The 27,848-nt window shown below is 37.5% G+C and overlaps 1 protein-coding gene across 1 annotated transcript in view; it reads right to left on the bottom strand.

Annotated features, from left to right (window-relative positions):
* The window catches only part of OTOG (otogelin), an 83,973-nt gene extending 56,923 nt beyond the window's left edge, over positions 1-27,050 (bottom strand). The window contains exons 1-19 of the mRNA XM_066320840.1: positions 26,969-27,050; positions 26,594-26,748; positions 26,074-26,192; positions 25,490-25,695; positions 23,749-23,879; positions 22,784-22,890; positions 21,767-21,876; positions 20,834-20,959; positions 18,804-18,912; positions 17,918-17,964; positions 17,262-17,407; positions 11,525-11,657; positions 10,385-10,562; positions 8,513-8,637; positions 7,367-7,579; positions 5,612-5,777; positions 5,016-5,090; positions 2,516-2,559; positions 1,905-2,058 (exon numbers count right to left, since the gene is read on the bottom strand). Of these exons, the coding sequence (XP_066176937.1) occupies positions 1,905-2,058; positions 2,516-2,559; positions 5,016-5,090; positions 5,612-5,777; positions 7,367-7,579; positions 8,513-8,637; positions 10,385-10,562; positions 11,525-11,657; positions 17,262-17,407; positions 17,918-17,964; positions 18,804-18,912; positions 20,834-20,959; positions 21,767-21,876; positions 22,784-22,890; positions 23,749-23,879; positions 25,490-25,695; positions 26,074-26,105 (2,102 nt within the window). The 5' untranslated portion in view covers positions 26,106-26,192; positions 26,594-26,748; positions 26,969-27,050. The remainder of the gene's footprint in view (positions 1-1,904; positions 2,059-2,515; positions 2,560-5,015; positions 5,091-5,611; positions 5,778-7,366; positions 7,580-8,512; positions 8,638-10,384; positions 10,563-11,524; positions 11,658-17,261; positions 17,408-17,917; positions 17,965-18,803; positions 18,913-20,833; positions 20,960-21,766; positions 21,877-22,783; positions 22,891-23,748; positions 23,880-25,489; positions 25,696-26,073; positions 26,193-26,593; positions 26,749-26,968) is intronic.
* Between the last annotated feature and the right edge of the window lie 798 nt (positions 27,051-27,848).

Raw genomic sequence — 27,848 nt, 5'->3', positions numbered from 1 at the left:
TAGCTTTGACTCTAAGTTGTTCAATCAGCATGAACCACTGCAGTGTGAATTCAGTGACTGACTTAAAACATTAGGGCTCTTCACACCCAACTTCTATCAGGAGCACCTCTTACTGTAATTCCTAAACAATTAAGATTCATTATCTAAAAAAAAACCTGCATAATTAATCCATAGCATAAGTCTCTCACTTTTTCCAAAAGCACACCTAAAACCACACACCTTTAGGATCATCTTAATGTTTCCCAAAGCAACCTCAAATAAAAACAAATATACGAGCAAAATAGGATTACTAGAGCTGAATATTTAAAATAAGTCAGTTTTGACAAGTCTGTAAGTGATTTTAATTTCTACTTCATCAGTACAGACTGATATTCCTAATCCAAACCCTAGGCTTGTAACACTGCTTCCTAGTTCTGCCTTAAGCAGCACTGAGGGTAAAATCCTGAAACACAAAAAAAGCCTTTCCCTTTGCATATCCTCAAAAAAAAAAAAAAACCAACCAAAACCCAAAAAACCAAAAACAAACCACAAAACACACTCAAACCCTCCCCCCACCCCCAAAAAACCAAACCAAAACCCACACACCACTAAACAACCCAAACAAAAAAACCAAAACCAACCAAACAAAAAAACCCCAACAAACCTAAACAAACAACCCTCAAAAAACCCCAAAAAACTACAAAAGAAAACCAAATAATTTTGTGCTAGTATCTCTACAGGCAATATAGTGCAGAAAAGAATTCAGTTTGCCAAAATTACAATAAAGACAAATCATCTTAGTTTTGTATTTTTATCTCTAGGAAGATATAACACTTAGCTTCTTACAACCAGAAAACTGTATTATCGGAGCTTTGGGATCACCAACACTTGACATTGACTCTTCCAATGCTAAAAAATAAATGCAATTGCTTACATTCTAGACTTAAATTACACCAGTAATTTAAGTAGTAGAAGCAGTAGAGATCACAAATTCAGAGGTTATGCATACCAGAACAGCAGAGAATAAAAAGTTTGTATGATCTGAGTTGCCAGCCATATACTGCTGCTCAAGGCAGCTTTGAAGCATGTCAGCCTGTCCAAGAGGGTGAATTTTTGCAATTATGAAAATATCTGCCTCCAGTTAATTTCAAAGTCTACCTTAGCACTGCATTTTTCAACATGGCACCATACTGTGAGTTCCACTAATTACAGGTTCCATTTCATATGAACCACTTCACATTTCATGTTTCTCAGTATTAAAGCAAAATCCCAAAATCCTGAGTAGCAGTATTTCATCATGAGAGAGAAATATCTACACCTCACTCAGTAAAAATGCACAGACTTCAACTGAGCTGTTTCAACAGTTCAAGTGATTTCAGAGTTATAACACTAAAAAGCTTCAGGCTATGTGCTTAAAGAGACTAAATTTCATCAAAAAATAACTTAAACACATTATTGTTATTTTTATAATCAAAATTCTCTCAACAATACAGTACTTGATGCCACAGCAGCTCATCTGTACAGTATCAGCATAAGTCCCCAAGACTTAAGAAATCCTTTTGAGGGAAAAAACACTGAAAAGTATGCCTATGAATAAATAAACTTGTCTCTCTCAGCCAAATATTGAAATAAGAGCTTAGATATTTGAAAAAAACTAAACATTAAATATACATTATTCTGCTGTAACACACAGATTGAATAGTATTATTTCAATGCCATCTCTATATTCTTGGTTTTTTGATCATATTATTATGAAGTATTTAACTCCTGTCTCTTGGTTTGGCATTTATGATGACTTTTAAGAGCCAGTATTGTGGGGTAAGCCTTCACAAGTTTGATGCTCAGCCTTTGACAGCTCAAATTGTCCAAGAAGAATTACTTAATCATCTTTGTGGACCAAAATATGCAAATCTGTCTGTACTTACCCTGGTGGGCAGACACAACCTGACACACAAGGAAGGTGTGCTGACAAAGTGAGGTTTAGCAGCTGATTCTCACAGGTCCTTTCTCTGCTGAGCTCAGGATCCACTTGTGGATTACTGCAGTTAATATAAATCTGTCCAGCTGGGCAGCTGTGGGCTGGGGGAAAAAAATTGACAAATCCTTTAGTCTTCATACCTGAAATTTTGTACTGTGCAAATAAGAATTTGTAATACAGAAATTATAACGTCCAGCAACAGTAGTAACATTCAGTTGCCTCTCCTCATTATTTGGGGAAAAGCTAACCTTTGTTTGGCCTTACTGAAGGTCAGCTGTTTATCATGCATCTAAGCTTATCTGCATTAGCAATCAAAAATTAGTATTTTAAAATACCAGGGGAAAAAGGTTATTCAGATTAAACAGTATTTTGAACAGTTAGGCTGGTACAAAACAGGAGTATTACTTTCAAACACAGAAATATATAATTATGGATCCCCTCGCAGAAGTTAATTTGTACACATGGCACTATCTTCTATTTCAGACAAGGGATTCCACAGAGACTGGAGGAAATTTATTCACTGAACCTGAAGTATCTTTTCCCTCTCTCTTCACTCACCTATCATGCTGTTATCACAGTTCATTACACCATCCCTGCAATGGCTGCAATAGAAATACACAAAGATGTACTGAGAGGCAGGAAGGTCGAAAATATTAATATATTCTATTTAGTAATGCAGAATAAGTCAATAGAAAATATTCTATTAATGTTCATATTGAACATTATAACTGTGGATAAAATGTGCATTGCCTTAACACATTAAGAACATGAGTTGAACTTCAAACTTTTGCTTTATGCATAATGTTATTATGATTTAAGATGCATAGGCTGACAAAAAAAAAAAAATACATATGCCCCCATACTGCTCCCCAAAACACATTTCCCCTCTATGGAACAAATCAAAACCACATAAAACTCAACCTAACAGGATCCTGTATGCAGGGAAGCACTGAGAAACCTAACACTGTCTGCTCCTTTCTAATTTGAGCCAAAATAGACCAGTACTCTTCTAAAACGGCAGCAGCTCCTATTGCAACTCATTGTCAGGGGAAAACTGTAGCAGTGCAGGCTGAGTTTCAGGTCCTGGTCTTCACCTGAGACCCCGAGGCCATGAAATCCAGCACTGTTTTCCCACTCTTTTGCTACGGCTAATGCATCCCCAGGACTCCTACTGTTGGTCAGCAGACTCAAAACCAAACTCCATGGGCTACAGCTGTGGACACGTTTGGAGTTGTGTATGGACTCCAAAGCCCTGCAGGAAAAGTGCTCAAGGACTGCACAGTATCACTCAGGCAAGAGGAAAAGGAGTGCCAAAGGAAACAGAGGGAGGTAACTCAAAGGCAAATACAACATCAATGAAAATACTTTAAATAACTTGCTGAAAGCAACAGAGAAGAAAAGCTATTCCATAGAGAAGAAATTCCAGTTTCAAAGTGGGAAGTGCTAAAGATGAAGTAATTGAGAGGAATAAAGGATAGGGAGAATATAATAAAGACCCTAATTTTTTCTAACAGAAAGTGACAGGTAAAGACTTCATTACGTAGTATTTTTTCCAGTTCATCCACACATGTATTCCTACATGATTGCTAATGTACTACTTAGCACAACTGACAGTCTGTACCTCTACATTTGTAAGCCTTTCCTCTCAACTGATCTGTATACATAGCCTTAAGAAAACACCTCGAGTAAAAATCACAACTAAATGGAAGACACAGATCTCTAATTCTAGCTAAAGTTGAAGTAGTTATAAACCAGTAGACTTTAATTTTATTAACAAACAGAAGTTGTCAGATCCCAAACAATTCCACTGAAATCAACAAAGAGGATTTTTACCTGCAGCGATTTCAAAAAAACTACACTTGTGGACCATCACATGATAAACACATCCATCACAAGGGTCAGCAAAATTAGCTGAACTAGACCTTTAAGGAAGAGGATTAAAGATTTACCAGGAGAGGAGGAGGATTAAAGATTCACCAGGAGAAGCCCCTTCTCTTGACTGCCAGGGCTGTTTGGCACATTTTGCAAACAAAAACACCTTGGGGGGCAGGCAACAGTGCACCCAGCCTTTGCAGGGCCCCATGTGCAGAATGGGCACACTCCAGGGAATCTGCCCTAAGGTAAAAAAATAAGCTAACTTGATGAGTAAGACATCAATTTATAATAATCAGTATTTATGGACTGCTGACAGAGTGAGAAAGAGTTTGTGTGTTCTTGCTAAGTGCCCCTATTGCAATAGAAGTGTGACAACAGCAATCTCTAATATGGCCTCTGTTAACAAACTAAAGTTTGTTACACTGATCTATCACAGACATCATTTGGTCTGCTTTGCTTTTAATTAAATGCTGTAACAACTGATACAGGCAGTGAGAGCTCAGATATTATTTCTGAAAGCTTTTTATTTACAGAACTTGTCGTCCACATTATTTAACCTTCTCCAGACAGAAATATCTGTTGAAAAGGATGCATCTGGCAGGAGCCAGGATCATCTAACAAGCTTTCTTCTTTAATGTCATGACTGCAATGATGCAAATGGAAGAGCAAGAGGACAAGAACAAATGCCAAATGTAAGCAAGAAAAACAGATGCTTATTTACCATTGGCTGCAGCTGAGAGTTTTTTGTGTTGTTTCTTAGTTGATAAAAGCCACATTGCTCTTTTACAATGATCCTATACTAGTGGAAGAGAGATTCTTAATAATTCCTCATAAATGGATTAGAATCTGGTAAAGGGAAGGAGAATAGCAATGAAGTTCTATGGACAGTCAGGAAATGTCTGCACTTTTCTGGAGCTCTCCACATTAGCATGGATATAAGAAATTATTGTGGCTTTTCTTTGTTTTGCACTCCAATATATTGCATTACAAAGAACAGCAGCCTGAAAAGCCTAAGCTCTAAAGGACCTCTGTCAAACAGAGAACACTGATGCAGGTTTCCTTGGTAGGTTTCATTAAGAAAAAACTAAAACAACAAAAAGAAAACCCAACACAGTAGCCAAAATTATTTGGTAGAGCTCTTAAAGCAACACAATTTATGTGAAAACACAATTTAGCATCTTACCATTTGCCTAAAGATGTCATGACATTTTCTCCAGGGGGATAGTCAATTCCTTGAAAATAACATGGGCATTCATTTCTGCAATAGAGCAAAAACATTAACTGATTAACCCAAAGTTAAAAAAAAAAAAAAAAAAAAAAAAAAAAGACAGAATTCCCATTTACTTAACTGCTGTTCAAATTTCAGTTGCTTTGTTGGTTTTGGTGAGGTGTTTTTAGTTAGCCAGTGATTTTCTAGCTGTTCAGGGGCTTTATATAAATGCAAGAAATTGATCTCGACACTGCTGTATAACTCAAGCACATTTCAAACCAAATCAGTAGGAAGATGGAACTTATGTTTTGCATCTTACATGCCAAAAACCAGAGAGAATGCATCTTTATCATGTGTAACAACTAGAGCTGATGATGTTGGATGAGTGTCCGTGTTACAGAAAAGCTATTTTTGATCAACACAGACATCAGTTCTGTATAATTGTAAGAGACCTTGTCAAGTTCACAGATGCGTATCATCTACAAGGGTACAAATTAATTAGCTTTCCACTCTGACTTGCAAATGGGGTGGTCTGAAACACTGACTATCAGAACTGCAACTTTACCCACCTCTGTAGGCATCGCTCAGTCTTGGTATCCAAATACATTCCAGAGGGACAAGCACAGCCTTCAACACAATCACTGCTGCATGTCTCTGGCACAGACAGGGCTTGGCAGGTTCTGCCACAGGTAGATACACAAGTACTGTACTCCTTTGTGTCTTCACATGAAAGAGCTGTCCAAACGAAACAAATCTCTCAAATTACGCTGCAAGAGACTCAAGTACCTCCCAACAGTTTTCTGATAAACATCTCCATTCTTTTGTTCCCAATCACATTAAATTCCACTAAAATTGCTATCCTGGCACTACGCTGAGTAAACTACACAGATGTAAATCCACAGTAATAACAAGTGGAATGAGTCTGGGCACTTAATCCAGATTTACACTGTGGAAACTGAACAGCTGAAGCCTTTCTGCCTCTAACTCTGAAAATACTTGGTATTTAATCATAGGCTTATGAAAATGCACAACTCCTTAAAAAAACCTTAAAAGCTTTAAATAAAATGTGTACTTCGTAGATGTTGCACAACACCATATTAAATTTTTTTATATATATGTATATGTATATATCTGTCTCTTATAAAGCTCTACTAAAAAAAGCTGAAGCTCTTGAAATACTAACAGATTCATGTATTTTAAAGGCTACAAGCATGACTTTTTAAACATACTGTAAGAAAACTACACTTGTTTGCAGAAAAGTAAAATAAAATCAAATGGTTTGAATGACTCAATCATAAGTGGACACAGGCATTCATGCCATAATAACTGCAAACAAGGCAGTCTTGTCAGATACACATACAGATATTCCAGCTTGAGATGCTTAAGGTGGACCAACTCAACCCTCTTTATCATGCAGTACAACATGGATAATTACATGAAGTGATGACAACTACTAAATGTTAAGTTCTTGAATGCTCCTTAGAAAAGATTCTCAGACTCCTTAATAGAGACCCAGACCTACATCACAGGTGACAGTTCCAGGTTGTTTAGCAGAGTTTCCAATTCTATACTCTTTTAAAAATATATGTGAGGGCTCAACATGTTTGATCAATATCTTTCACATCTCTAAAAATTAACATGAACTAAAGAATTTAATATCATCCTTTGCTTGTGAAGCTTTATGGAGTAACATAACAGATGTCACCATTATCTAAAAAGATACATATATTCTATATTCTTCTATTCATTTTAAACTAAATAACAGCAATACCAAGTTTCAACACTTGCTTCAGCACTCGGTGTATTTCAGTGTCACAGTAAGAGAATAAGCCAAGAGATTGTCAGACAGCAGAAGTCAACAGCAATCCAACTAAAACTGCTAAATACCATCATTCTTCATCTTGTTCATTTAAAGAAATCTCATAAACCTAGCATCTACAAGGAAAAGAAATCTGTTTATGCAGTTCATGAATAATACCTATATGGTAGGAGATATGCAATGCCATATAATAAGGACAGACATATTCTGAATTCTGTACACATTTGAAGCCCTCCAACTACATAAAAAATATTTGTAATGTTTTGTAAGCCAAAGAAGTACAGAAAGTAAACTATAAAGGAAAAAAATCCTCTAAAAACAGGGGTACAAGTTCTGACTTGACAGTAAACTCTTTAAAAATGAACCTTGTCCTGTGCACAAAACATCACTCTAAAATTAATGATTTTCTCATTTAGAAGACTGCAGTGATTTAACTTTGTTTTCTGATTGTCTTTAAATTCCTCAGGCAGTAACTATTTAGGTCTAGAAGTGAAAGGAAACTCACCACAATCTGGAACAGCTCCTCTGAAATCTATTACAACTCCAAACCTTCGGCAATGATGGGCGTAATGGGCCAGAGCAGAGCAAAAACAAGTCTGTCCACATTTGCAAGTGTCTCTTCTGCACTGCTCAAAATAGGGAACAGGACTCAAATAGGGGTAGCATGGAGCAAAAAGATCTTTCGTAAGGATGCTACAAGCTTCCGCTGCATAAGAGGCTACACAAATAACAGATTAAAAACTGTTTCAGTGAGGGTTTTCAAAGAGACTTGGAACAAAAAGTGTCTTCTAAACAACACAACCAATCATGGTTATATACTACTGCCACATAAATGATTATTAATTTTATCTTATTATCTTGGATAACTATACAGCTGTACAGGAGGACTAACATTCACATCCCAATCTGTTACCAAGGATGCAGCTTTTTAGCACTGCACATTGGGTAAATACTCAAAAGGCAGGTGATGTTGTAGCAGGAGACGTGAAATTCCCTAGCTGAAATTACAGGGAAAAGCTTAATGCACTACCTCTATATCTTTACAAGTGTTTAGTGTCCGATACAAAAAGCGGTAGGAATTGTGAAATAGATATAACTAATGATCTACAAAGTTGATCATTATTAAAGGATGACTTAGTCACCATCTGTGATCCTCATGACATCATCCACCTGTGTATTATCCCAACTGGACCCTTTCAGCTAATATCTATAGGCTGGCAGTGAGTAAGCCTCTTTCTACTACTCATTCTCTTCCACAGTAGACAAATAAATCAAGCATTCAGAGTTTTTTCAGCATTCTTAAAAATGAATACTGCAATAGTTTTGAGTCTCCATCTTAATTAGTAGCATCACCAATACAAGACATTCTACCAAAATTTAATGCATGTCTAACTTAATGCAGTGTAACTGCAAACCAGAAATAAAAACGACATATTTCAAACATCTCTGCAAGTATTACAAAATCCTCAAGCAATCCACCATGTGATTTTTTTTAAAGAATTGAACTCAGCTGCCTCTATTCTACCCCTAGGTACTAATCTCTTCAATGGGTAGGACTAGTTTTTACTGCACCTGATCCAGCTAGGAAAATGGGCACAGATGTACTAAGTAGAAATGCATTTGTCAATAAGAATTTGCCCTCACTGCCCACCTGCCTGCAGATGAACATCACACGGATCCACCTGTGAACTATCATGCACATGAACACACGCCGATGAAGTTTTCCATGTGTTTCCAAACAGCTCTGGCGTGCTTTCTGTTACTCCAACTGGAGATCTTTCACAAAACAGAAGTCAGTCAGAAAAGGCATAGTGAATTTGCAAAATGGTCTCAGCTCTTACACCCTGTGATTCAAGCTCCTCTTTCACTATTCTATATTCTCATTCACTTCTCCATACAACTAATAATAAGTTTCAGGACTTGGTGGGGTTTTTTTTTTTTTTTTTTTTTTTTTTTTTTTTTTTTTTTTTTTTTTTTGTTTTTTTGTTTGTTTTTTTTTGTTGTTGTTGTTGTTGTTGTTGTTGTTGTTGTTTTAAAGGTAGAGGCCCAGAAACAAGAGAGAAGATGTCCTCTAGAGGACGTTTTTAAGGAAGAGAAGACCAAAACAGACCAAATTCTATTTTTATAAGAGAGTAGGGAGCATCACTGTCCTGATAGTTTAAACTCCCTTATTTGAGCTTTCGGTTCCTTAGTGATATCTGATCCATTTAATCTCTCCTCTGCCTATACTTCCCTCTCTGTTGCTGACTTCCCAGGCTCTTTATTCCTTGCAAGAAAGAGAAAAGAAAAGAAACTCAAGCGTCCAGAAATATAACTGCAAAAGCAATTGAACAGATACCTATGAGGCCTAGGTAATAGAAGCTGAACAATAAAGACTTTGATCAAAATAACCAAGGCACAGTAATGTACAGAGAGAATGCTCAAAACTGTGCATTTAAATATGGAGTGTTATACTTGAGGGAAAAGACTGCATTATGCACACAATCAGGAGTATTGCCACTGGTCACACACACTGTGTCAAGTCTCAGCACAATTTGTAAGACCTCAGCTTTAAGGGGTTTTTTTACAGTATCAACTACTGCAGAGCTTCTCATTTGTGTGAGAGCAATCCAAAGACTGTCATCAACAATACACTGCAAAACTACCTGTCAAACAGAAATATTTCAAGTAGTTTTACATAAATAGTATCTCTCCATTGAGTTTATGTCTATATATTTCCTAGTCTCATTATAAATAATAGTCTGATAATACTTTTTAATCTGTAACACAGAAACTGCTCAAAATTCCACTGCTCTATTAGTGTATGTGTCTTTTTAAATGGAAAGCTTTTCCATTTTTCAATTAGTTTTGAGTTAGAGAAATTCCAGCTGTCCTGACAGCATAAATTTCTTCTACTATTTCCTTTTTTAATCCTGTCATGTCCTAAATTGTGTTCTTCTCCCAGCTCCATTAGGCTACTCTAATCCACTGGAAGGCAATTTGTTCTTTAGTGTCTGTGAAAATTACGTCGCAAAGAAACTGAGCAAACAGCAGCTTTGACTGTAGTGCTTGGGCAGCTCTGGCCACCTCTCCCTGCATCACAACGAAGGGAAGCTCAGGCAGCAGCCAGCTCCTGTTGCTGGTCTGCAGGCACTGAACAATGGAGGCTCTGTCAGAGACAGTAGATTAGGGCTCACAGGAGAAAACAGGAGCTGGAAAGAGACAGTCTTGCAGAGAGGCAGAGAGTTCCTTACATAGGCCACTCTATTTTGGACAACATTTTTCTAGAAAAATAGGTCTTGTGCATCAGATGTATTCCACTAGAATTTTATATTAAAATATTTTAAGCAAAACCTAGCTTGATATCCTAGAAGCTACAGATTATCTGTTAGCAAACTAACCCTACTATCTATCTCACTAATGCAAAACTTCAAAACAAATTATTCTTGGTATCTATCCTTTCAGCTTCAGTACACACTTGATCTACTACTCTAACTAGAGATATTCATATACTGGCAGACAGAAATCTTGCAGCTCTGCATACAAAAAATCATCTTCTGTGTTTCCATTGAAGGTTCCACAAAGCCCCACAGTGTCGTCCTTCCACCGTTCATCCACTTGAAGGTAAAGCCTCAGCCCTTCTCTGTCGTAGAGGATCTGCAATCCAATCTGTGTCTTTACTTGCAGAAATACAGAGGAGAGTTTCCGTATTTCAAATACTTCTGCAGAGTAAAAACAGACATTGTTCAAAGGCAAAGGAAACCAGCTTGAAATTTACACTTTGTTTCCTGTAGTTTCACTGGTGTTGGTTTCTATCACTTTAACATAAGTCTTTTTCCTGTTAAGGCCCTGTTTTCCTCTAAACATTTCTCATGAAAGGTTATACTGATTCAAACTTTAAGAACAAAACAAGAAACTTGTGAAACTCACCACACTTTCTAAAAATGCATTGAGAGTTCACTGAAATATCCACAAAGGCAAACTAAATGAAATCAACATAAAGATATAAACATTGCAGACCATTTTTTGTAGACAAACTAATCCTAAAACCAAGAACGTGATTCCTATGTCAGAAGTCTTTTTGTGAAATTCCCCAAGGCCTTGCAGACATCAAATGTACTAATGATTTGCACATAAAGCTCTCATTAAAGATAACACTAAATCTCAGTCATATACTCCTGTGCAGAATGCCAGGCATCTTCAGGACAGATTGATTAAAAAACTCAGAGTGAAAAGAAACTTTTTTTTTTTTTTTCTGAAAATCTGTAGCTCATCTTTAAGGGGTAGTAGGGTTATTTCTGTTTAAATTTACAAGAGTTGCTTAAAAAAATGGGGGAAGAAGTTATACAATTCAAAAATCAGAGGAAAGCATTTCCCCTCAGGCAAGAATTAAAAAACCTTGTGAATGTGAGGGATGGCATTTGGACTTGTTACAATAAACAAAATCTTCATGTAGGAGACAACTAGCTAAAGCAGCTACTGCACAACTCCAATCATTAGCATAAAAAGTACATCAAAAGTTAATTTATGAAGCATTTAAGAAGAAATAACAATATTGACACTAAAATATGCGTTTTAAACTCAGTATGTCAGCAATATTGACAGTATCCCGACAGGCACAAATGTCATTGAGATATCGCCCCAGTGTTTGATGGGAGTTATAAGCTTATGTATTGCTCCTTACCATCTGCATAAGGCAGGTTAATTTTGTACTGGTCATAGATCAAAACATCTCCTGAATGAGTCAGAGTCACTTGCCTCTTGGGGTCCTGTTTAAGAATAAGGCTGACAGATTGGATACATGATCCATCCTGGTTCTGCAAGTGAGAGCAAAGCAAACAAGGAAATTTATCCTTAGTGGGGACTGAAAATTTTAAGATATACCCCGCTTCATATCAGAGTGCACTTAATAAACATGCAGCTTCATAGCTAAGCAAGAAAAAAACAATATTTTGAATAACTTCCAATACACGTTTAATAATAACACTAACTTGCAATGCAAACACAGTGCAGAAGTGGGATTTGAAAAGAGAAATTTAAACAACTCTTTCATAGCTTAGTACCAAGACACACACACAGTCCATGAGACACACTGATTAAAGACACACTGAGGCTGAGCTGATGCTCACTAACAGTGCTGCATCATCTACAGAGCAGTGCACCAAACTCCAGATTTGTATTTTAATGTGTTCTGATATACCAGGTTCTTTTAAAGCATATTTTAAGACATAAAATTCTTTTAAAGGTAAACATTAATGACAGACAGAAACGTCTTGTGAATCATCATTTAAAACAGCACTCAAGTTCATTATTTCTAAGGGGAATTGTAGAGTAGAGCATGTTCATAAGCTCTGTGGATGAACAGTGGTATAGAAAGACAACATCATGCCAGCATATAATATCACAACATCCAACTGACCCAGCTTGCTTACTGCTGCTACCATTGCTTATTCTTATTCGCATTTCACTTCTCCAAGTCAAAATGTCACATGGAAAAACACATGAGTAGGAAAACTGCATTGCAGTCTGGATGAAACATTCTTCAAAAAAAAAAAAAAAAATCCCAGACCAATCCTATTTACTTTTTTTACACCCACACTCTTCAGTAAAACTTAATTGCCAGTGGTATCAAAAAGTAGCTAATTAACTGAAATTCTACAACAAATTCACTGCTATTAAGTAACATGGAAACAAGTCAAAGAAGTGATTAACAAAAGTCAGTTACAGTAAAAACTTTCAGGACAGGACTTCCACTTTCCAGAGTAATTACAGGTACTTTGGATTCCAATGTCAATACGGAAAGAATGCCTGTTAAAGCATGTATATTAATTACAGTAGATTGACAAATTTTTCTTAACAGGATGAATTTGATCACTAAATAATTTTTTAAAAAGAGAAATGTTCTATCAAAGAGAATCAGGCACAGAGGTGGATAGAGATGACATGAACTTTCCAATGTCAGCACTGACCTTGCTACATGCCAAAAGATGTAAGAATCCCAGTCTACATTTTACTCTCATTGATCTAGAAGGAGATGAGGTTTCTTAAGTACCTACTACACCCAAATCTCTTTATCGTGGCTTGAGACACCTGCTTACTTACACTGGCTTACTGTGGCTGGATAAAGCTAAGAAACTGTCCACTCCCTGCCATCTACAGATGAAAGGGGGAAGTATCCAACACCAGTTCCTTCTGTTCAACCTCCTTCACTGCAAGACCTTGTAACTATTTAACAGCTATTCCAGAACAATCACAAATATTTTGTCCACTCTTGTCACATTATTTGTTCATTTTACTCTCACCTTGATTATGCGTCTTCAACGTCTCAATGTCACAACAAAAACATATCACTCATCAACACCATTTTGAGCACAAATTCAAAACAGTCTTAGATCCCGAAACTTACACAGACATGTCTGAAATCACTTGTTCAAGGAGCAGTCTAGGCCTCCCTGCAGAAAATTCCACATGGACTGGACCTGGAACTGTGCTGCAGCCAAGGAATAACCACCAGAGGTGTCGGAGGCTGCCTTATTCAGCCCCACTGCCACCAGTGAAGGCATGACTAACAATGAAACAGTAAAGTTTTGAGCATCTTCAGTGCTGAAAGAGGCACTGAAAAAGATATAATCAAGATAACTTTTGGAGAGTTGCATGAACATCAAAATTATACGGTGAATAGCACCATTGACAGTGTAGAGATCGGAATGTTCAGCTCAAAGATTTACACTTCCATTCAACTCTCTCTGACTTTCACTGGGACTTGTCTAACACAGGGCAAGTGTTGCCCTGCTTGTTGAAAACCATTCCTGGAGCTGCAAGGGTCTCTGGACAGTACCTTGTGGCTCTGACAGAGGCTGAACTAGCAGCAGAGCAGATCATCCGTCAGCTCTTCAAACCACGGACACAAGCACACACAGCTGTGTGTAAAGATTAAGAACTACATGCAGAATTTCCCTCTCTCTAGATAATAATGCAACAGTGATCCTTCACTAGCAGGTAAAATAATAAAACTCAAAAATATGGAAGTCTTAAAATAGCTGGAGATATTTCATGAGCTCAACCAGCTCTCCTGGAGTGACAGTGAAGACAGACATCTGCCTTGTGAAGCCATGCACTTGTAGCTCTTTGTGCTGTCTCACCTCTTTACTAAGAAATTAGGCTTCTGTGCATTTCATTCAGCAACAATGGCTACAAATTGACAATATTGTTGGTCTTTTAAAAAGCTGAAAATAAAAGAATGGCAGGTGGGTGGCATGTAGAGCAGAGGTGAACCAAGAAAACAACCCTCCATAGTATATACATTACTACACAGTATCCACAAAAGCTTTAATATTCCTTCAGGCTTAAACTGAAGGAGAAATTCTGCCTGACAATTGTCCTCTGTTCCAACAGACTGTTTCTTTCACAGCACTGCCCCTGCCAGATTTTGGCAGGTGTTTTCACAGGAATGGCCATTTCTCTCACTAGATACTTTAAAAAAAAAAAAATCTATGTTCAGAAGACCTTCCCATCATACAAACTACAAAGCCAGTGAGGCTGTCACCTGAAACTCAGATAAGGTTAAGCTGTGCTGATCACTTGACTGATTCTCCTTCCAGAAAGTGCTTAAACAAAATTTCACATCGTTTTGAAATAACTTGTTGCCTGATGACTGTTTATGTCACCAACTCTAAGGCTCAGGATGACTGGATTCTTTGTGATTCAGAAAGCTAAAATCTCCCCAAGTATTTTCTTTCCACATTTTCTAGTCTGCTGGAATGAGATGGGAGTGATAAGGCTTTTTTAAAGAAGCATGTAAAATCTCAAACCATCAAGAAATATGAGATTCCACATTACACATCTTTTAGCTCTCAGTTTCAATTCATTAATTTTAATAAATGGGAAAAAAAGATAATGGAGGGTGCCTGGGGAACTGAAAAGCAGCTCTTCTGCCAAGTTGTACCAGCTAGTTGATAATTAGACACTTGAATGGCTGCACTGAAGCCCCACATTCTTGCATTATGCTACAAAAAACATTCTCACTACCCTCTTACCACCTGTGCACTGATAATTAAACTAGCAGCACGTAGCCCTGGGACATATCCCATAATCCTCTGATTACCCACCTGATTGTTAAGATCCAGAATGCTTTACTCAGACCTCTGGAAAACCTATACTTGTTAGGGACTGATCAGGTTACCTTTGTTAAAGGCTAGGTGAAGTATGCAGCCTAACTTGCAGTAAAAGTCAAGAGAATCTTTTTTCACCTACAAACCACCTGGACACAGAAACACATTAGGCAAAGTCACCAAGTCAGGCTGAAGAAGAATGCAAGAGTTACTGCAAGGCACTCTGCAGTCTCATCAGTGGGGCAGAAAGCCAACTAGCTTGGTTATCACTTTCCCCAACAAAAATTACCCACAATAACTAAACCAAAAAGGATAATTCTGTCTGGTTTTTGCACAGAAACAAGTGTTTCTAGCACCAAGAGAATGAGAAACACATGCACACTCTGCCCATTACCACAACAAATACTTGCTCTTTTGATGGGCTTTGCAACAGGTCAGGCTGCAAGATACCTTGCTGTGAGCTTTTGCAAGAAATCACTTTGGCCTCAACTCTCCTTGATAAAAAGTTGCCTAGACAGTTTCTCCAGAGATCTCCTTAGCTTTGCTTTTCTTGCATGATATAGTACAGCTAGACTATACACAACCACCTTTCTCAAGTTTCTTAGGCTCTGCAAAATTCTAAAACTGTGACAGTGACTGAACAGATACATGCCTACGCCTATGTTTTGTTTCACAGCTACTCCATTTTTTTTTTTTTTCCACTGATATGGTACTAACTTAATCAGCTCTTCAGGATTCCTAGGTCAGCACGGAATGAAGCCAGCCCAACTTGCTAAAATAAAACCAAGCTAACTAAAATGTGCACTCAAAGTGGGGAATTGTAACAACCAAACACATCTTGAAACAGGCTCAATCTTCCTATACAATGGAAATACTAGCAGGATCACAAGAATAGTGCACACAGAGGTTAAAGCCTACGAGGTTTTTTAAACATGCATGTCCTTTCCACAGCCCTCACTGTAACACTTCTATCTCAAAGAGACAAAAACTGCTAGAGTGTTACACCGCAGTTTTCACTTGCTACCCTGGAATCCACTTTTTCAATAGTGGCAACTTCCAGGCCCTGTCACATACCTCACCTGGTGTCCTGATACGCTTCTCCTAGGAACCATAGAAGAGACATTTATCTGTGAATCAAACTTCAAAATGTATTTGGTCTCTATCCACTTAAGCTATCTTTTTTACCTCCCAAATTCTACCGCTGAGATGAGGAAACTCCCAGCACTCAGTCTCCTATCTCCTACCTGGATTGCAAATAAATAGTTTCAATCATAATAAACTTGTCACTGCAACTTTAGTCTAACTGTCTACTTAAGTCTTTTCTGTCATCCAGAGAAGTAGGTTAAAATACAGAAATAGAAAATGACTACTGAAATATGCCTTTAGAAAGTGCATCACAACTTATACAACCATTTCATTTCCCCAAGGAAATCTCAACTGCATGAACAATAGAAACTGCAGAGAAGTGATTGTAATCATTAATGTAAAAGGACTTATAGAATCATACATTTACTTAGAATACAAAAGAAACCTAAAGTAGTTACCTCCACAGAAGTACCAAGCAATGGTGCTAAATCTGATTTTATGTCAATTCTATAATAACATGGGCCTAACATATAGAGATGGTCTAGAATTAAAGCAAAGTCATATTTAAGGCGATATGCACTTCAAATGTCTGTACAGTTGCTTCTAAATAAGAATTATTACAGAAGCCCATTGGAGACAGAACATAAATCTGGCCAAGATAAAAACTCCTCCTCCAACTGTGAGTCAAGCAGCTTGGTAATCATGACAAACATAAATGTGGGCCAAATCCTGCCCTTATATGCACATGTAGAACTCAGTGAGAAAAACCTGATTCCAGAAAACAGCTAAGCTCAGTCACCCACACTTTCCAGACCATGTATGTATTTTTAAGATCTGTTCTATCTTGACATAACTTCCTGAAAATTATAGCTCTATCAAGACTGTGAAAAAAATGAAATTCTGTAGTCAAAAACCTTACCAGTGTTCCACACATCACACAAAGTTTTATAAATACATGCTCAGAAATGCACATAAAAAAAATAAAGGAAAGAATGAGTCTTGGACATAAGGCAGATAAAATATTTGGTGATGCCTGTGCACGGCACCAGAAACTTTCAAATACAAAACAGGACCATCCTTAGAATCGCCTTTAATAGCACTCTTACTATCAGCTATACACATGCCCAGGTTTGTAGCTTGCTTTTCTTCTTAAATGCTTTTTTCCCCCCTTCAATTAACAGACTCTTCAGGAAACAAACTTTACAAGAAAGCTGCAAGTCCCACCTGTCCACAAGGAGCATTTTGCAGGGATATGGTGAACATTCCAGATGTGCGGCTCTTTGCCAGGATATATTGGCAGGTGGCTTGGAAAGTGTATCTGCGCCCATCAAAGGTCATGAAATGAGTGTCTCCAGAAACTGAGCATTCAGCTGGAAAACGTAATAAATAATGCACATAAATATGTAGCAAATACAGCCTGCTCTCCACAGTTGTTACTGCTGTAGAGTTCATACACTCTGATACATTCTATAACTTAGAAAATTGTATTTGTATTACAACCAGGTATTAGGAATACATGTAGGAACTCAAACTTTTCCTTGCTTTTGTTATTGACTTCCTACCTGATGCCAGGCCAGGATACCTAAACAGCTCCTCCTCCAGAAGGAGGCAATAACATCTGTCAACCTTATATTATGGGTACTTGATTTGTGACTCTTAAAACCGATTTTCAGAAACATTAAGACATTTAACTGATAAGCCAGGCCCTTTTAATATGCAATCTACTGAGTGTGTAGATTGAAATAAAAATGCAAATCACATAATGAAACATCATATTAACATCTAAAATTAATATTTACTGAACTAAGAATTATCAAACAGTTAAGAATTAAAGATTTTGTTAAGTTGTTAGGTAAGTTTCTTAAGTATTCAAGACATACCTGGACATGTAAAATTTGTACAGATCCACTTTCCTCCAATGCAGGTGCTGAAATCAAAGCAAAGTTTTCAAACTTTTATTCTGTGACCTATACAAAGCTTTCCCTCAGTTGTTCTTCCTGGATTCCTTCTCTATGGAATGAGCACTAAGTGTCTTGGGTCTTACAAAAGGGTATAACAGTGTTATCCCTGCCTTTAGAGAAACTGGAAGCTTATCATGAGGACATGGCCACGTGAAATTTCACCCATGTATCCAGTATCACTATCTTTTCTTTTTAGCTCCTTAATAACCATTAGAAAACTTAAGGACTAGTAACAACTAAAAGAAGAAACACAAACAATCGAATCTTACGGCTTCTAAAGATAAGAATTGCTGGGGAGAAAAAAAGCTGCACAATCTGCAAGCTCATCCATGTTCTTCAGTTAAGGTGATCCAATAAAAAGTACTTTCCCTTTCTACAAATTTTTCTTCCTAATTTATAAAATTGACTTAGAAATTCCAAAACAGCAGCTCAGTTTCACAATTACATTAGGCTCTTTATATCCAAGTGAGACAACACAAGCAGGAGACAAAGTCAGCATAGGTCTCCTGTTAAGATTTTGAATTCTAGATTCTTTTCCTTTTTAAGAGAGTTCAAAGTGAAGAACAGCACTAAATACTACAGTATTCACTGCAATATTTGCAGTTTCCTCTTTTTCTACATTAATAGCTCAATAGTTTATCTTTCCCTTAACTGCAAAATATACACAGAACAACGATTTTTTTATGTAGAAACAGTGAGCATTTGTCAAGTTTATCCAATTTCTAACTGAAACAGTCCTTGAAGAAGCTGCTGCTTATGATCATTAAAGAATTTGGTTGATGATGTAGTAAGAAAAATTATTCACCAGTTATTACATTCTTCATAAACCACTGAACCCATTTCAAAGGAACTTCCATGGTAGTCACAAGGACAGTCCATAGGCTTGACACACAATCCATTTTCATAAATTAAGCCTGGAAGAAACAAAAATAACAAGAAAAAAGTGAAATATCCATGACAAGGGCTGACAGAGCACTAACAATTATATTCGAGAGCAACACCAGTGGTCATTCATGTATGACAATAAATCTCTAGAATAATCATTAGTCATTTTCACCAAAAGAAGTGCATTTGAATTACATTAAAAAGTTGTATTTCAGGGATCAAGTCACTAAATTTCTTGAGATACAATAAAAAATAGAGCAAATAACAAATATTCAGTTACTGGGTGAGAGGGAATAGAAACCACATACACAGAAAATAACATATCCAGACATAGAGGCCAAGCTGTTTTGAGTCCCCCTAGCTTACTTTTTTTAACACATTTACAAATCTTTTCCTCTATGGTCCTCTTTTGATTTTTTTTGCCTTTTTTTCCCCTTAATAATTGTTATTATCCTTTTCTGACCAGAGGATCAGAAGATAAAAAAGCTTAACCAAACCATCAAAGGCATAATTTATGACAAATATGATTAAACTTATAAATAATGAGGGTATATTTAAGAGGCAGGACTTGGAGATCCATGGCATGAATTTCCTTGTCCTCTTTTAGATAGAATTCCATAGTCAACAGAAGCCAATAACTGGGAGAAAACTGGATATCAATATCTATTATCTATTTTATCTATCTATCAATATCTAAGTTTTGCTGCAGACCACACTGCTAAATACTTCACTTGCTAAAATCACATGACAGTCTACAAACCTCAGAATCAAAACCTGGTTCTGGCCACAGGAATGAATTTTAATTCATGGTTTTGAGCTTTTCTAAGCACCCTAACCAAGAAAAAACATAAAACAAAAAAACCTCAAGCCACCAAAATATTATTCCCCATACCAACAAAAACCAATCAGCAACCACCACAATCAGGAGGATGCCTGCCCTCTAACAACAGAACAAACCCTCTTTTTTCACTGAAATTGTGTAGCTTTACAGCTAAAAAGTGGATCTGAGCTGAAACCTATCTCCGCTTTTTACAGGGAGGAAAAGGCTCTTGTCAGTAAGGAAAACAAGGTCAGCTACCCACTCCGTTTATAAACGGCTCCTGCTTTTAATCTAGTCAGGTCATAGAAGGATGTTGTCTTGGTTTGCAATTTGTAACAAAAAGTGTGCATTCTATTTTCCATCTGTTGAAATCAGTTGGGGAGGTGTTTTCTTTACCTCTTGTACAACCCATTCCTCAACTCCAGGGGGGAGGAACCTTTCTGTTAATGAGCCAGCTGCTAAAACCAGGTGGAGCAATGTTCCTTACCTCTTCCATGACCCATCCTGCCTCCGGGGGATATCTTCTGTTAATGTGCCATTAAGGCTCACCATGTAACAGATAAAATTACATCATTCCATTGTAATATGCTCCACCCAGTGGGGGGAGCCAAGCATTCCTACCTGGATAAAGGCTGGGAGTTGGAAACACCAAAGCAGCCTGCTTTCCACTGGATTCCCAGAGGAGGACCAGATCTATCTCACCACCACTGGACCCTTTCTACACAATCATCTCTACTCCAACAGAACCATGTCTGTCACTCCAGGAGGATTTATCTGGCCTGCTTCCAACACCCTGACCAACAACGTGTCAGGTCGTATTTCTGACTCTGTCAGAGTTTCTAGGATTTTTGTTTGTTTGCTTGTTTTCTTTGTACTACTACATTTCTAATTTTTTTTTTAATATTTCTAGTAAAGAGCCGTTATTCCTATTCCCATACCTTTGCCTGAAAGACCCTAATCACAAAATTATGGTAAAGTGGAGAGAAGTGGTTTACATTCTCCATTCCAAGGGGAGCTCCAGCTTTCCCTGGCAGACACCTGCCTTTCCAAACAAACACAGATGTACACTTGGGGAGGAACAGTATGGATGTTGCAGGGAATCAGGTGTGTATCTCAGAAGCCAAACTCACCATCGGGGCAGTAGCAGCCGTCAATGCAGTGAAGCTCACTGCCAATGCACTGGGATTGCTGGTGGCATGAAACAGGGCAGCAGTTGATGCATTCACTGTAGGTCAAGGGTTCAGCACAGGTAATGACTGGAATATAGGAACAGGCAAAGAAATGAAAAGGTGTAGAGCTCCTGTCACAGGGCTTAAATGGACTGTGCAGGGTTCTTTCAGGTATGTATCTTCTGGCATGCCAGTTGAGCAGCTGCTCTCTTGATAAACAATGTAAAACAACAGCCTTCCTAATACACAGAGAATTGATACATATTTACATATTCACATTCTCTCCATTAAAGGTGCATTAAGAAGGAATAATCTTAAATTACACTTTCTCACAGCAGAGCTATTTAGATTCTCAGATCATCATTCAGGAGCAGTTAGGACACCCATTAACAGAGATTTCTGGAACCACAGTGGAAATCTTCTGTCATGGATGACAAAACATTTTGGTCCTGTGTTCTAGGCAGGTAAAGAAATTAGATAACTTCTTTCAAACTTACATTATCTGACTTGTAAGATGACATCTTATACAAGTGCAATTTAAATTTATTTTTAACACTAGTCAAACACTTTTTTATATATCACAAAGCCATGAAGACTTTGGCAATTTTTGAAAGAGTAACTCTGTGAAAATAAAAATGGCTAATAATCTTAAAGAATCACACTTTAATAAGCTTACTGCTTTTAAAAAAATCTGTATAAAAATACATAAATATATTAAAGACAAAATCCATTGCATTTATGTAGCCTTGACGTGAATCTGACTCACTTAATAGCTTCATCGAGAATTATGAAAGTCCAAAATTGAGAAAGGCAAAGAAGTAAAACTATGAAAGGCACTCTTTTCAAAATACAAGGACCAAGCAGCATTTCCAAGTACAAGAGCACAGGCATTACCACACTGCTGGAAGTGCACACGCCATCCATGGAGTGGTTTTCCTGCCTGGGCACACGCTCTGGCATACTCAGTGAGGGCTCGACACCAAGTCGCATCATCAGCTGCTGACCTTACACAAATAAAAAAGTGACATATTATTTTGTACTTCCATTCAAACGCACATCTAACCTCATGAATGCTCCTGAACTGCATTCACCCATGCTGTTTGAATCTACTTGCACAATGTTCTAAGGTACTGTGCTGTTGGACTAGATTAAAAGTCTTAAAAGGATAAAAACTTTCTGCCACTTGAAGAGAGGTCATCAATATGAGTACCAATACATTTGAAACCCGACATCATTTTTCTGAATAAATCCACAAAAGCCAGAAATACTCAGCAGTATAAGGAGCCTTCAATAAAGGTCTTTATTTTTACAGAAGGAGTAAGATCCTGCAGAAATCTCACACGAAGTGTAAAATTTCTACCAGTGAGCCACCAGGGTACAAGAAACAGAAATTATCTCCTGAGATGCCTTATTTTTTTTTTAATTTAATTAGTCAAAACTGCTCAGATCAGGAGTATAGCAAGGTGTGAAATGTTAACATAAGTTCCAATGGCTATCAAATTCCTCTTTTCAATGGTACCATACAGCTTGCAGAAGCCAAACTGACCCATCCACTACGACTTGCATTGTAGCAAGAAGGCTTCAATATGGCAGAAAGCACCTAAGGATGTTGCACACTCAGAATCAGAAGAGATGACGTATTCAAGGGAGACAGAATAACACAACTGGAAAATATCTGGGCCTGACTTTGGTCATTCTTATACCAAAGAAGCAGGAAAAACTCCACAGCATTCCACAGCAGTAAAACTAGAACAAGTGAGAAAAGCAAGACAACAAAACAATGTCAGATAAAAACTTACATGCAGAAAAAGTCACAGATCAGTTAATTTAACATTTATAATTCATTTTTATAATAGAAGGACCGTGGTTTTTTTATAATAGCTTTGGAATCAGCCAAAAACATTCACTTACATGCAGAGATCATTTGTGCAGCTTGCCATAAAAGAAAGAGGACTCACATACTCATGACATTGTTTAAATGGGGGATGTAACAGGATATTACACAGAGCATATGCCCTCTGAAATGAAAGAGACAGCTGTTGTAATGAGGTTTTCAAAAATAAACATAAACAGAATAAAATAGAATGCTGTGGAAAATCAGAATAGACATCTGTCTGTGTCTAGGAATCACTTTCCTCTCACCAAATAGAAGCAGTGTTTAGCAACACATTCTTCATGTCAGAGTTTCCATAACATTGACTCTTTTATCCAAGGTCATACCCGTGGTAGTAAAACATATCCCTTCCCCAGAAAAGGCACAGATAATTTTGCAACTAAGCCAAGATGACCTGAAAAAAGCCTTCACTTTAATTGAATTACACAGTAAAAAGCAAGAGAAATAAACCATAGCTGGCATCAGCTTCAGCTTCAAAGCACTTGAATTTAAGGGTTATACCCTGAAAATACTAATTAAAGGAAAAATTACTTCAAAGTCATGGAAAAAGCAACAATAATTCTCTTTTTAAACATTGGCAAATGAATTGTGCTCTGACTCTGACTTTGCTTCCCTGCTTCTTTCTATCCTTCCTATGCATAAGTTCTAGAATAGTCCCATATTTTACAACTTGTCACTCATTGAGCTTCATAGCCAACCAGTTCTATTGGCTACAATTTGGACAGTATAATATTTGAAAAGATCAAGAATTAAATAAGAAGAAAAAGGGGGTAGGGAGAAGTGGGATGATGAGAGAACAAGGGAGACTTGCTACAGCAAGTGCTTTAATTAATCTCTCCCAATAAAAAAAACAGATTATTTCCAGTCTCCTTCAAAGCATTAAAAGTTTTCAAGTTATTCACTGAAAATTAAAATTAAGTCAAATTCTTGCTCCAGTTAGAATCACCAGCTATGGCAATAACCCTTTTGTGCTGATCCAAACCTGCAGAGATTCACGGCTTTGTGTCAGGCACGGTGGCTCATTGAGAAGAGATTTATCCCAATTGTTTGTTCCTTGTGGAGGATTTTCCTGCCAGCTCTCTACAAATTCTGTTACATCATCTGTCACTTTTCCTAGACAAGACACACACACACAGAGTCACACAGTGACTTAGAAGAACAACAGTGTTTCTATATGATTTCCCAGGGAAACATTTTAAAAACCAAAGCACATCAAGATGAGAACATCTAACCCTTCCTACTACTAAGTGAATCAGCTGAAATCAATCTGGTCCTTCCAAGAAGCAAAAAATACTTTTTGAAAGGACTACAGAAGTGGGCTTTCAGATGGCAGAAAGCAGCTTATTCAAGCAATTTGGCAAGGAATGGATTTAAGGGAGAAGGACTGTGCCTGCTTTAGTCCATCAATGGAATAAAGGAAAGAAAACCTTTAATAAAAATAAATAAATAAACTAATAAATAATACATACATCTATGCTGCTCCTTTACAAAAAGCTCCCAACAGGGAGTCTAAAACCAAAGAAAGATGAGGCGTTCCTAGGTCACTGCAATGGTACAAAATGGTTGTCTGAATTAGCCAAATACAGGTGTGACTCTTATTTAAGTAGAAATGTCCATACTAGGGTTAAACCAATGAATCCATCATTATTATTATCATTATTATTATCATTATTATTATCATTATCCACCTGGGACATGTGATACTGATTAGTGCTTGGATTACCCACAAAGGCATATCTTAGCACATCTTTACTACTACTGCTCCCCAATCTGTGTGGGTAAAGCTCATGCAGAGTGAATCCACTTGTGCTAGAAATGCAGCTTCAAGGGATGGAGACACCAAGAAAGGTGACAGGAGAGGGAAAAGCCTCTGGGGGAATGACCCCCTGATCTTAGTATAAACAACTTGATTTAGTGAGCAAAGTATTAGTGGGGGTAATGACTGTCAACAGCACAGGGCTGGTGCTTCCTGAAGCTGAGTGGAATGCATGAACAACAGAGGAAGCCACATCCACTCTGAGCTTTGAAGTAGGGCTCTACAGAAATACCCTCAAGTTAAAGAGGAGGAGACAAAAATTAAACAGCCCAAAACAATCATTTCCCAAAGCTTTTATGGCCCCACTTGAGATACTTTTCAAGGCATCGGGTTTTTCCTCCTGTTTTATTTTTTTCTTACTTATTTTATAGATGTCTTCACTCACTATTTATTGAAAGCCAAGCCTTTTGCAAGTGTCTGAAGTTGACATTGAAAGATCACTGATGATTTCTAAAAGTGTCAGTACATATGAAATGCCAGATCAAACAGGACTTGACAGTTTTCATTAATTTGATTTGCTAATTATTGATTTATTTCCAACAGCGATACCTCAGGCTTCCACAGGTTGGAGAATTTCTAGAAGAGCAGTGAACATTTAGAAACAGATTTTACCTTTCAGGTCCCAGGAAACTGAAGTACAAATACCACTGTAAGTAATTGAGTAAGACACCTTTGAGACCTTCCTCCCTAGAGCCCCAACTACATTGAAATTGGTCCTTTTCACTCAATATCATTCAGCAGAAGTATTTCCCTATCTTATTTTTTCATTTAAAAAGTCACCCATTTTAGATTTAATCAGCATTACAACAGAAATCTAAGCAAAGCAATTTATTTCACCAGAAAAACAAACAAAACCAAACACCAAACCCCACCACATTTCACAACAGGAAGTACCTTAAATACTCACCATAACTAGTTTCCAGATCATCCTGCAGAATAGCATTATTGTTTCCACACAGTCCGTGGGTTTTGCCCAGGTACTCTGGTGCCATTTTGATGTACACTGCAGATGTACCATCCCAAGCCAGGGTAAAGGCATATTGGTGCCTGACCAGGAAGTATCCAGCTAGTTTCTGGATGTGTAAGTTTCCAATAACATAAGGTAATTGTACTCTGGCATGACACACAAGCAAAAATAGTATCACATTATTAAATGTAACCATTAAAAACAAATTACTTGCTGACACCTTCCTCATACAACTGAAAATCCCTGATGTAGATATTGAATAACTCCATGAAACCAGATGAATTTTCAAATAACAAATGGCAAAAATTATGAATGTCTATGACTATACTTAATTCTATGTACCACTAATTTAGGCATCACCTTTCTCAGACACTACTCTGTAAATGGAAATTAATTATTGTACCTGTGGTCTGGATGCTGTCTCAGCCTACCAAGGAATAAGTTTACAACTCTATTATCAAAGTGGTACCATGATATTAACTCCAGTGTAGCTACAGCTTCTTTAGAAACATGACTGCAATTACCCAAATCCTTTGTAGGTGACTTCGCTGCTCATCTTTATCTGTTCATCTCCAGAAAAGAATAAACTAATGGACCTTTTGCAGGAGTAAGGAGAAGAATGACATTCAGGATCATTATTCACCTGCCAAATAAAATCACAATGTCAACGTTTTAATCAAATTCTCTGTAATAAACACGTAACAGAACTAAAACCCCCAAACCTGCACTCAGCATGGGATCAAGAAGTTTGGTCCCCCCCTTGTGGAAAAAACTGAGCAGTGTTTTCATAGGCATGGTCATGGAGTGGTCTTTTCACAGCCTTGAGTGAACAAAGCAGGCTTTGGAAGGACACACATCAGTACTATTCCAGCTGTTTTCATTCTACACTATGGTCCCTGGTAACCCACATCATGTTAAAATCACATCCAGATTCAATTTTACAACCCCCTATTATCATCTCAAGTTATTTTTATCTCTTAAAATTAATACATCATTTGTATGGCCAACAACAGTTCAAAAGAGTGTAGAAGTATCATTCCCTACCTGTATGGAAAAGCTCTGTTCATCTAATTCAGTGTGTCTCACAAGGGCATACGTGGATTTTCCAGAAAAGTAATAATAGAGTCCATCAAAAGTTTCAAAATTATATTGTCCCCATGTCCTGCATATATGATCTCTTTCAGCACCTGTGTTATACACTAACAAAAGGAGAGTCACTTGAGACACAGCCCTGGTTTTTTGATCCAGGAGTTGAGATGGGGCAGTGCATGCAACATGCTGTGAAATATAATGACATAAAAGAGAGGAGGGAGAAAGTGCTACAGCATAAAGGGAACCTTTAGGCAGAGAGTAGTCACTGCAGCTGTGGGAACATGAGTGCAATCCCAGAAACCCAGTCAGATTTCTCTCTTTACACACCTGTCTGGCATCTCGGTCCTGTCGCATTAAATCGACTGCAGTTGCACAGCTCTCTGTACACACACTCACCTCCATTAAAACATGTAAGTGAATCTGAGTGGGGAAAAAACAAGGCATATCAAAAATAAATTCTGATAGTTTTCTTTCTGAAGACCCAGTTCTTGCACTGAATGGAACTCTGAGAATGACAGGAGCTGCCAACTTAGCATTAAAGTGTCCTGGAGAATCTACCCAGCCCTACAAAAATGAAACACAGTGTCAAAGCTTCAACTCAAGTTTTACAGCCAGATTACCTTTAGAGAAGCAGAATCAAAATGTCTGTGACACCTGTTAGTGTGACGTGTTTTCAGTTCCCCAAAGCAACAGAGGAAGTGAACAAGTACTGCACTACAGAGAAGCCCAGTGCCTACATCCACCCACAAGTAACTCTGCCAGGATGAGAGCAGGCTACCTTAGAAATACCTATGTATCTGCCTCCCCTCCTTCCATTTCACAGCTTCCAACTACACCAGCCACAAGCATTTCCCATAAAGACACAGATCCCCGACCTGCAATGACAAGCTTGGGCTTGGGGGAGAGACATGTTGTTTTTATTTTGGTTTTAATTTCTATTTCCCCTGAGAAGATTCCTATCAAAATACGACAACAGTTTTCACAGTCTAAAGAAAAATGCGCACGAACATACACAAAGTTTCCCATTACTAAATTTAACCTTTGTAATGAAATACTTCTTTTAATTTTCATCTATTGACTTATTTTGCTAGTATTTGCTCCTATAAAGTTTGTTTAGGAAAGGATTTTAATTTTAATAATTTACTATTATGCAATCCTAGTAGCTTTTGTACTTAAGAATACAAACTCATTGCTTTTGTGGCAGAAA

The sequence above is a fragment of the Sylvia atricapilla genome, chromosome 6, assembly GCF_009819655.1.
Source record: "Sylvia atricapilla isolate bSylAtr1 chromosome 6, bSylAtr1.pri, whole genome shotgun sequence".
In the NCBI taxonomy this organism is placed as follows: Eukaryota; Metazoa; Chordata; class Aves; order Passeriformes; family Sylviidae; genus Sylvia; species Sylvia atricapilla.
Note: the sequence above shows the minus strand (reverse complement) of the source record. Positions and strands in the feature narration are given on the sequence as shown.